The 10,885-nt window shown below is 35.2% G+C and overlaps 2 protein-coding genes across 2 annotated transcripts in view; one reads left to right on the top strand and one right to left on the bottom strand.

The window, feature by feature from the left end:
- LOC125677227 (uncharacterized) overlaps positions 1 to 5,678 on the bottom strand; it is a 5,908-nt gene extending 230 nt beyond the window's left edge. The window contains exons 1-6 of the mRNA XM_048915232.2: positions 5,484 to 5,678; positions 5,266 to 5,303; positions 3,486 to 3,679; positions 1,798 to 1,911; positions 959 to 1,038; positions 1 to 583 (exon numbers count right to left, since the gene is read on the bottom strand). The exon at positions 1 to 583 is cut by the window's left edge and continues 230 nt beyond it. Coding sequence (XP_048771189.1) covers positions 1 to 583; positions 959 to 1,038; positions 1,798 to 1,911; positions 3,486 to 3,679; positions 5,266 to 5,303; positions 5,484 to 5,542 — 1,068 coding nt within the window. The 5' untranslated portion in view covers positions 5,543 to 5,678. The remainder of the gene's footprint in view (positions 584 to 958; positions 1,039 to 1,797; positions 1,912 to 3,485; positions 3,680 to 5,265; positions 5,304 to 5,483) is intronic.
- Positions 5,679 to 6,166: 488 nt separating this feature from the next.
- Positions 6,167 to 9,813, top strand: LOC125676321 (uncharacterized). The gene is made up of 2 exons (XM_048914204.2): positions 6,167 to 6,768; positions 9,290 to 9,813. Exons 1-2 carry the CDS (start codon positions 6,167 to 6,169, stop codon positions 9,765 to 9,767), a joined length of 1,080 nt encoding a protein of 359 aa, XP_048770161.2. The 3' UTR covers positions 9,768 to 9,813.
- Positions 9,814 to 10,885: the final 1,072 nt, after the last annotated feature.

Genomic DNA, 10,885 nt, shown 5'->3' with positions numbered 1-10,885 from the left:
ATGATCAACATTTTGCACTGAAATAAGGAATTTGGATACGCTACAGTTATGGCAGATCCGTAGAGCACTTCTAAAGCCACCTGGCATTTCACAGTCCAGTTTTTCCACGAAGAATTTCACAAGCTCTTTAATAAGGCCACCATGGCTAACCACTAGAACATCACCAATAGTTTGCCATTCCTCTATATTTTCAGAATCCGTTACAAAACCAGTCAACTGTGAAGCACTCTCTTCGGATGTACGCATAAAAGCATCCTGCTCTGTGTCACACTTTGATTCTTCTGACAAATGTTCTTCAGACTTTTTCATATTGTTAGATTTTACACTAGCTTTAGATATAGTGTTATTTTGAAACAGAATGAAGTCTGTTTCGTCCCCTTTCATCACGTTAGTGCTACTCGAACTTGTCACTCGATCTAGATTGTCTAACTCTATAATGTTGGGCAGAATAATGTCTCCAATTTCTGTTTTTCTACCTTGTGATTCATGGAATGGTTCAGGGGAGACAATCTTTTTAGACTTAATGATCTTTTTTGTCTGACTTAACAAGGATGTTGAATCGCTGTCCGAGAACCTCCGTTTCCTGAAAAAGTTATAACATGTACATATATTGATAAGCTCTTTATCTTTGTAAACATTTGACTTGTAATTGTTTTTTTTATGCAGTGGCGGATCTAGAGGGGTTGGTGGGTGGGTAGGGTGTTACTGGGGTTGTGACCCCATTGTTTAGTTTGGGTCAATATTTCTAAAGAAATTGAATTGTCATTTTTAAACCCTTGCCCCCCCCCCCCCCCCCCCCTTTTCAGGTAGAAAAGGTACAACTTGGGTCACATCCCTCTTTGAAAATTTCTGGATCCACCCCTGTTCTAAATATTACAATGTCATGTGATAGATACACATATGTAATATCTATATCATAATGACAGTATGCATATTAATTAATTAATTTGTTAATTACCCATGTTGTGTAGAAGGTGTATTTTGACTGACCAGTTCTTTGCAGAGATCAAAGAAAAATGTGACGGCCCTCTCATGTAGCTGCAATTTGAATAAATTTGAATAAATTTCAATGTAAAAATCACAAAAATCAATAATGGATATAGACTTTGAAAGGAATTATTTTTGTGCGGCCAACTTCTTATAGTTTGGAAAGAAAAGCATGTTCAAAGGGATTTTATTACAAGATTAAAAAGTTGTTATTCCACACCATTGTTCAGTTTATCTTTGTTGCAGGTAGGAATGAAGTGGATAATTTCAATTTTACAAATTTTCAGAAATCTAGAATAACTAAAACAAATTTTGATCGAAATATGACCTTAATTTATTATAATAAGTACAGCTGAACTTTGGTATCTTGAACATCGATATCTTACATCGATATCTTGAACATCGATATCTTACATCGATATCTTGAATACCATGGGTTGAGTTGGAAGCCCCAACTACATTATTTTATGCATTCTAACCTCAATATCTCGAACTCTCAGATATCTCGATGTTTTTTCTCAGCCCCATCGAGTTTGAGATAACAAGGTTTGTCTGTAGTTTGTCAATCAACTTTATCCTTTCTTTCAACATTGATCATCTATGAAGTTTTTATCTGATGTACGTAGTTCAGAAGTTATGATTTATTAGAATTATGGATAGGCTAGGAGTTGTACAGACCAAAAACAGTGTGCCCTAAATGTTCAATCAAATGGGGGAGGGGGTGTCACATAAAAAGTAAAAAACAGAATGAACATGGGTACATACATATAAGTAAAACTATATACAGGAAATATGCTAAGTAACAATCACCTGATGAAATGTCTCTGAGCCTGAAGGGTTGAACTCTGTCCATGAGGGAAGGGACATGCTCTTAGCAGCTTCAATCAACTCTCGGGAAGGTCTCCCTTCATATTCCCCAAATTTCTGTTTTAAGAGACACTTTATTTTCACAAATTTAATACTAAAACAGTGATATGTTTTGAGAATAATACAATTAGTTTACTTAAGTTTGTTTGATATGATAGTTAAACTTTACAACATAGCCTGGTATATAAGTTAATAAGAGGCCCATGGGCCATATCATTCACCTGAAAAGTTACATTTTTCCCAAGTAAAATTCAAACACCTGATGGGTCATATCATTCACATTTTCCCCATATAAAATTGCAACACCAAATTATTCCTGGGGTCATGAATAATGATGTGAAAATATTTGAATCTGTGATGCATGAAAATGCTTGCATACACATTTGTATCAATTTAACAAATTATGTTGCTGTGGTTTTTGAGAAAAATATTTAATTTTTTTCCCTATATACAATGTATTCTCCTGCCAAAAAAAAGAAACAATAGAACTATTATTTGCACCTTTGTCTTTCATCATTACATATGTGCACCTGATTTTGATTAATGGGATCCCGACCCTTCCGATATCAACTGGAGCTGCTGTAAAGCAACAACCAAAATATGCCCATCCAGTATACATGTATTCAGTAATATGAAAATTCAGTAATTATACATGTATCAACATCCAATTTACTGGTGTGAATTAAACCATTCTTTGGTCAAACAAGATGCCCATTGGCCTAATTGGTCAAATGAGTATTAACTAAAAGTATCACTAGCCCCATGGGCTATGAAATCTATAATAATTTTCCTGTTCTGCATATTTAAGGTATTAAAATTCTAATAACAGCAACAGCATAAAACAAAATGTACCAGGTATTTTTTGATCCACTTCTCTCTGAAATTTTACGTGTTTCATTGAACGTTGATGTGAAGTCAGTGCCCCCACCCCCATGTTTCCCATATCCACCCCCTTAAAGCATGTCGAGCAGAATACTCTGTCTATTACTCTTAACAACAATGAGCCCCTTAAACTTACGCTCCCACTCAGAAGAATAAACACATTTCCCAGGCACGACTCAGCAGACTGCATACTGGTACATTTGTCATAACCTGTAGCACTCTTGTTCATTTGCACCTAAACACTTATAGCAAGGGAAATTACTTTGTGTCAAGCGTTTTTATGATACAGATTAAAACCAACACGGTTTTAGTAGTTCCGGATTTGGCGAAACAATATCAATTTATTCTAATGGATTTTTTTCTTAATTTATGGAGTTTTCCAGAAATTGAAACCAGGAAAAAGTGAAATTCCATGACTTTCCATGACCTCTCTCAAAATTCCATGACTTTTCAAGACCTAAAATCGAATTCCATGACCCATATTATTATTAATGTTTCTATTTTGTTTAGTGCCTATAAAATTATTCGATTAATTTTGACCTTGACCTTTGACCTTGAAGAACAAGTTTTTATCTCTAATCATTGGGAACATATGTACTATGTTTGATGATCCTTGCCTTATAAGTAATGTTTTTATATGACCCACAAGGTGCTGACAGACAGGTAGGCAGATGCACTGTGTCATACCATAATGTGACCCATTTGTGACAGGCATATAAAACTTGTATATAGTATGTAACTACACATACTCGTTCTCTGAGCCTTTCATCTAAACGGAGAGGAGAACTGCTGGCTGTGTTTCTCTTTACAATAGCTTCAGCCGTCTCTTGAGCCCTGGACAAATCACTGGAGATGATGTGGCTGTATCTCTCATTCTGAAGTCTCTCAGCCACAAGACGAGCTTGCTCGTGTCCTGCATTCGACAACGGAACATTTGTCTGTCCTGCAAATAACCAAGATGGTTTATAATTTGAAGGATTGAGAAGTTTTTCAAACTGTTTGGTATTGTAGTCAAACAGACTAGTGATTTAGTATTGTAGTATATTACAGTGTAGTTTCATCAATCAGCAGCTGTTAGCTGGTTAAGTTGAAATGTGAACACTGCAGAGAGTGCACAAATTGGATATATTGCATAATTTTTTCCCCCCAGTAACTTTAACTTTGGATGAAGAAGTGGATAATTTACAATATCTCTCCTCCCAATACCATCAAAATACATGTAATGTGTTTTAAAAAGTCACTGCACTTGGCTACTTGCAGATACAAAATAGTATATTTTTGAAGTGGAATGGGTGTGACTGTGAGTGAGGAATAGACCTCAGAATGACCTTTTTTTAACCAAAAGGGAATGCATCTCCCTTAAACCCACAATTTAATATGCTGTCCATTTGGTCCCTTGGATTCGGCATACATGTACCTATTTGAAGATATAGAGCCTACAAGGTAATTAAAGACCCCAAGGTACACAAATTTTTAGGTAATGTACATCCAATCTACTATCATAGCCTTTTTGTTTTATATATATCTACTAATTAAAATAAAAATCTCAAACAAAAGCTATTTTGAAGCTTGATATAACATGCATTTTTCATTTAGGCTTATAAGGATAACTCTTACTTGAATGGCTGTTACATGTATTCACATCTCTCCCTAGCTGCGATAATGTAGCCCTATTCGATTTTAAAAAAAAAATTGGAGAGGGCTACATTATTGCAGCTCATCTCTCCCATACCTAGGTTTTGTTATGAAAAAACCCCCATAAAATCAATGTATCAATCTGACTAAAGTAAAGACCTATATAATAAACACATATAAAGGTCTGTATTTTAGTCAGGTTGTCAATGAATTGTATTTAAACCGTATTTACATGTAATGAGACTATGACACCATCTTCAGAGACTAGTTGCAGTGATTCAGGGGTTAGAGGCTGTGGGTTCTAGCGCTGCTCATACCCTGACCACATCAACCCCAAACATAAAAATAAGTGATGACTGCTTCTTTGCCAAGTGCTTCTCATTCAAAAGAGAGTGTTACGGGTCTCTTGGATACGACCTTAAAAATGGAGGGCATGGTATGTGTTGGCATGAGAAAAAAAAGTCCTCATTACTACAGCCTTACATGTAAGTGTCACGCATAGGTCTAAATTTGTGGCACTTCACCTACAGCTAGTGACGTCTGTGAATAAAAGGGATGTGAAACAAATCATAAATTGTCTGATTATTTGTAGGTCTACCCAAAATTTTTGATTACTTGTTGGTATTCACTTGCTCAGGACACTTGGATCTCCATTTAGGTAAATCAACATTCCGGCACAACAATACAAGTTGAAAATAAAATGAAAAGGGGGAGGGAATTCTTGCCTAGGGGAAAAAATAAACTGACATTGTTCGTATAGAAATTCTATACTAGGCCATGCTTTCCCTCCATGGCTGAAAGTTTACTATGTTGGGGGAAATTCTATGCTATGCAACACCGACATGGCATTACATATACAGAGTTAAACACAAAAACCAGTCAAAAAGTTTTTACCTTGGATTATCCCTTTTCTGTTGTATGATGTTTCTCCACTAAAAATAACGACAACAAATTATTATTTTTTTGTCATTCTACAATGTCATGATAGAGATACGACTTAATAATGACAAGTTACTTCGATAAAAAATTAGAAAAGAATAAAAATGTGCATTTTAGGACGTTTACAGATAGTGAAACAAGATAAAGAAATTGTGAGGCTTAAACCTACTAACTGTCTAACAATCGTTAATGAGAATAGCACCATCTGTAGATCAGTCTCAAAATAAAGCATCCAAACACATGATAAGTGGAAGTGTGGACGTCAGGTCAGCAGGCAAGGATTAGAGTAAGAGTCAAGTTTGACTTTGAGAAGAAAAAAAATCACTTTGTTTACATAAAGCTACTTTCTGAACATTGAGCCCGATCAAAAAAAAAAAAAAAAAAAAAAAAAAAAAGAAAAAAAAAAAAAAAAAAGGGAACTCAGTTGACTTTGTTTCAGATTCAAGTTTTTATTTTGTCAGTTTCTGTCTTTTTCCCCTCCGCAAGTTCGATTATATTTGACTTTGCCAGAGATATGTTTACGATTTGCCAACATTTTTGCTAATTATACATATTATTACATGTTTCTTTAAAAAGTAAAATTTATTGATCGTCAAATCTAGAGACAACAAACTAATAAACAGGAAATAACAATTTATAGGTGAACTTTTTATTACACATGTTCGAAATTAACTATTTATTGGTATGATTGTCTATATGGTATTGAACCTCTGCAGAATAGATATTATTAAAAAAAAATAAAAATCTCCAGCCAAATAGGGCTGCTAAAATTTCGGATACTTGACGTCATAGACTACGAATAAGTTTATGAAAGTACAGAAGTAGCATTGTGACGTCATCGGTTGTCCATAGAGAAATGCCAACGTCAAGTCAAGCTAAGTTTCTTAAAAACGAACATTCGGAGGGAAACACGAGCAATCCTCGCAAGTTCCATGTACCAACAGGCAGTCGGCCAAAAAGTAGAGCGGATTTGAACGCGTTAAATGGACCCAAAGAAAAAAATTGCCAAATAATGGAGAAAATATTTCAAGAAAAGGGATTACATCCGCAGTTACTTTATAACCCGGTCTCCGGATGCTTCGCTTATCGGTTTAAATTTTCTGAACAAAGTCTTCAAATGGTGAGACCAAAAAGCAGAGTGGATTTCGAAGATCAAAATGACACAAGAAGCAAGTCTGCCAATGTCACCAAATGTAACAAAGAGGGACGCAAAAGGCTAGGTACACACATTGCGCTAGCAGAGAATATTCTGTCGCTGGGATTTCGAGGACTCAACAAGAAGTCAACTAGAAGAGAAGTAAAATCAGCCCACCTTGCTTCAGACACACATAAACGTCATCCTATCTCAGACCCTGGAACTGAAACTCGACAGGGCCCGGGAATACAATTAGGCATAACCAAAGTCTACAAAAAGCAACCCACTGCCACCAAGGCATCAAAACACAGAAAACTGAAAAGGTTTGTTTTGTTATATACACCTAAAGATGTACAGAAAAAAATTTCAGGCTGATACTGAGTAATTTGAAAAAAGTGATAGTAATTAATTTCCATCTCATCTGAATTCAATTACATTTTTGGATTTCTAAAATGATAATTATTCCTTTGACTGTAGGCCTAATTGTCTAGATATCTTTCCTTTCGTATATGTACGACGGTTTGAGAATCACAAATAATGTCGCCAACATAATTATTATATTACAATCTTAAGGGATCCGATATTTCAAACCTTTACTTTAGGGGACCAAATCTATAAAACAAGTGATATTGCTCTTGTAGTGAATCAAGATAGATAATTTTTATGTTATGTAGATATTCGGTTATACAGTGTTTTATAGAAGGTCCTTTCACTTTTTTTTCCGACTGTGTGTTTGGTTCCCTATTAAAGTAAACACAGACCTCGTTGTAAAGTTCTAATCACAGGAAAATAGGCTCTAGATATTGTAGAACCTCCTCCCCCATCTTTTAAATGTACGTATATTGTTTGTCAAACTGAATATTTTTCCTTTCAATTTGTGTGTTGTTTCTTATTACACTTCAAAACACTGCGACCACATGTGTTTCTCAATCCAAGGAAGGCGAAACACTGTACATGTCTATAATTTATCAAAACCATGGCCAATTGATTACTGTAAGTTTCAGTTAATTAAGGATGCATTCGTCTCACTTTGCATTAAATGTAAGTAAAAAGTAAGTAAGTAATTTTTATTTAAAGTCGAAACTATATATACAGGTAACAATAAACATGAGCTAAGAGCTCTTTAACCGACTATATAGCATTAAAAAAACACAAAGCACTAATGATATATAATTGCATGCATAGACATAAAAACAGAAATTTGAAATAAAACAGGAGGCATACATGTATACAGACATCACAAGTCATGCATACATATACACAGGGACTAGCTATATTAAGATGCACATGCAGCACTGAAAACAGTTTGCAACACAAACAGAAATATGGATATATACATAGACTAAATAAATATGCATACCTAAGAGACAGAGCGGAGTAAAAATAATACAGTTAAAATTTGTACATGTAAGCTTAGAAGCATAGTTAGAAATTAGATCAAAACTTTAAGATTTAGGCAGGAGAGGCTGGAATCTGCATGAGCTGCATTTACAATTTAATTCCCCACACCAATTTTGAATATAATTTGAGAATAGATTATATGATGTAATATTTCTTGCTTCGTTTGGCAAAGAGTTCCAGAGCTTTGCTGCCTCATATGCGAAAATAAACCTGTATACAGGGTCTTGCAAATTTTCTATATTTTGTTACCTTTGCAATTGAAAACGTATTCCCACAGTTTTGAAAACATTTTCTTTCTGTGATCCTTAATAATTCATATCTTTTTAAATCTTTCAATCACTAGAATAAAGTGATATTTTACTAGGCCGTTGATTACACCAAACATATTGTCCCTTTGATTCAAGTTCCCCATACCTCGCTTCAGCGTTAGATAGTATCTGTATTGGTTACTGGAAATTAGCTCACTTGTATTGAGGAACTGTAAGTAAGACAAAGTGGCTCCTGCTCGATTGATATCAAAAGTCATCTTTTAAAACTGAAGAAGATGCATGCACATATATCTGGAGTATATTTTCCAATTTGTTCGAATTGTAACGAGAATTCATCCTTGAATTACCGATCGGTTTTACATAAAAATTTCGTTAGTGCCCTGTGATCCTTAAACACATACATTGTACATGTAACTTACATACATGTTCTTTTTTTGACATTTATTTAGAATGATATATGGTAACATTTCCTATTATTTTGCCTTTGGCACTTTTACAAATTATAATGAGTCATTTCCTCATGAATGCGTTGCAGTTGTGAACAAACAATGCACGTATGAATCTTAATTAACAGCTATGAATTCAGACAGCAATGAAAGCAGAAGTTTGAAAATACATGAAGGTATGAACTGAAACGCTTTCCGTCGGCATTCTTTTCATGAAGCGCAAACTTCTACATACATATCTAACTATGTTTACAGAATTACATCGACTTGAAACGTCACAGTTCATCCCTCATGCATTTTCTGTCTTAAATATTCACAATAATGTCATCTGTGACATCATTCATACTTGTATGTATTTTCAAATCTTAAATAAGTATATTCAAGAAATAAATTTAACTTTCGAAATAAGCGTACGAACTGCGAAGCTTTACGCCTGCATACTTCATGCAGGGTGCTAGCGCTTCATGAAATGTATGCTGACACGAAGCGTTGCTGTTCATACCCTCATGTATTTTCATAAATGCGATTTGTCTCTCATATTTACTTTCTGTTTTCATTTCTGTCGGATAATTAATTCCCAGGCGTTAACTTGATCGTACTACATATGCACATTGTTCACATCTATGAGGAAATTGCTATCACTTCAAATGGTAAATATATCGAAGATAAAAACATAGGAAATTTAGATATATGCAAACATTTCTAAAAAGTTGATTCCGAACTTTTAGAAACGAGGAACGCACGTCACCACGTTACGAAAACCTCCTTCTTCCGGCGGTGTATTTGAGGAAAACACCCGCCAGAAAGGATCCCCTGACTGTGTGTTTCAGTCTCAGAGACAACGAAAGCACGACACACGGCGAGCTGAAAAATCACGTGGAAGTGCAGGTAGAGGTGACAATCACGCAGCTTCAGTATGAACCCCTGTCAGTGAGATCCGGAGACCCAAGCATCAACGGTCGCTGGTTAGCAACCATGAAGAACTTGTTTGAAGTTGACTCGTTGTTGAGAAAAGGTTTCTATATGGACGGTGACCACATTATTGTTAAAGCGTGGGACGAAATTGCAGACAGAGAATACCAGAAATACAAGTACCTGCAGGGCATGGACAGTGAGAGGGACAAGTTAAATCTGCCAACATCTAAATTATCGAAAAAGTTTCACAAACTAAACACGGTAATACAGGGATGGAAACTAAGGTTATGATTATAATTGTATGGTACTTATTTAAATTAATTAAATAAAATGTACATTTAATTAGTAAGTATTTGTTTCATTACCGTTATCTTACTGAAATATTCAAGAAATTACTGTCTCTTGTTTACAAGGCGGCCGGAGGAGGGGGTGGGCGCAAAAGAACAGGTTTCAGGGGTCCTTTATAAATAATCCAAAATATGCAGATATGAATGTTATATATCGGTGCATTGTTTTGTGTTGCATATGCACGATTATTTCCCTATATTTTTTTTTTTGGGGGGGGGACCAAAAAAAAAAAACCCCCAAAAAACAACCCAACCAAAAAACCATCCAGTGACCCAGATTTGATGCATTTTGAGCTGCATCGAAACTAGGCAAATGGAACGTCGCAAGAAGATGTAGTTCCGAATTTTCTTGGTTGTTTCTATAATCATAGATATATCAAAACCAAATTCATTGTGTGACATTTAGGATACATATATTACGTGTTTGTGAATTGAATTTGAAAAATCATAGATTTCTGTATAACACTTTTCATTCCTGATAAAAACTACATGTTTTAACTGCACTGGTATTAAACTGATGTACGTAACTGCAGTTACGTACATCTCAAGGTGGCGGAAGAAGAAACAGGTAAATTAAAATAGCGATGCTTTTGTCTGTTAGAAAGCAAAGTGAAATACACATCACGAAAGAGGATGTCTATTTATATCAATAGTTCACAATTGTACCCAAAGTCTTCATGACACTGTCCTGAATTTGCTGCAATCGGTATTTGAAATACGTAGATTGAAGTACTATATGAACAACGAAACATCTCCCTACTTCGATATTCTGATAAACATGGTGACTTGGCACCACTGGTTTAGAGTTCAAGTTTACAGTTCAAGGAAAAAAACCCTCATTAAATTTACATTCTCGAGTTACAGATGTCAGTCAGTTAATGGGGGCGCCGGTAGGAGTCATGTACTGCTTAAATGTAATACTGTCAGAATGTGCATGCTTGTTTACAATAAAGCAGTTGTAAATCCCAGAATCACAGGTAAGTGACCTAGATAGTCTGATGTGACTCGTGTACTTTGGAAAACTATTTACTATCTCCTATCTCCTGTGACACTAAATAGTAA

Source organism: Ostrea edulis, chromosome 3 (genome assembly GCF_947568905.1).
Source record: "Ostrea edulis chromosome 3, xbOstEdul1.1, whole genome shotgun sequence".
Taxonomy (NCBI): domain Eukaryota; kingdom Metazoa; phylum Mollusca; class Bivalvia; order Ostreida; family Ostreidae; genus Ostrea; species Ostrea edulis.
The sequence above is the reverse complement of the archived record's forward strand: the minus strand, read 5'-3'. Positions and strand labels throughout refer to the sequence as shown.

Bases quoted from the DNA above. Each gene is read 5' to 3' on its own strand.
- LOC125676321 (XM_048914204.2), top strand. From the start codon at position 6,167: ATGCCAACGTCAAGTCAAGCTAAGTTTCTTAAAAACGAACATTCGGAG. The intron at 6,769-9,289 runs GTTTGTTTTGTT...CCGAACTTTTAG, and splicing joins AAACACAGAAAACTGAAAAG to AAACGAGGAACGCACGTCAC.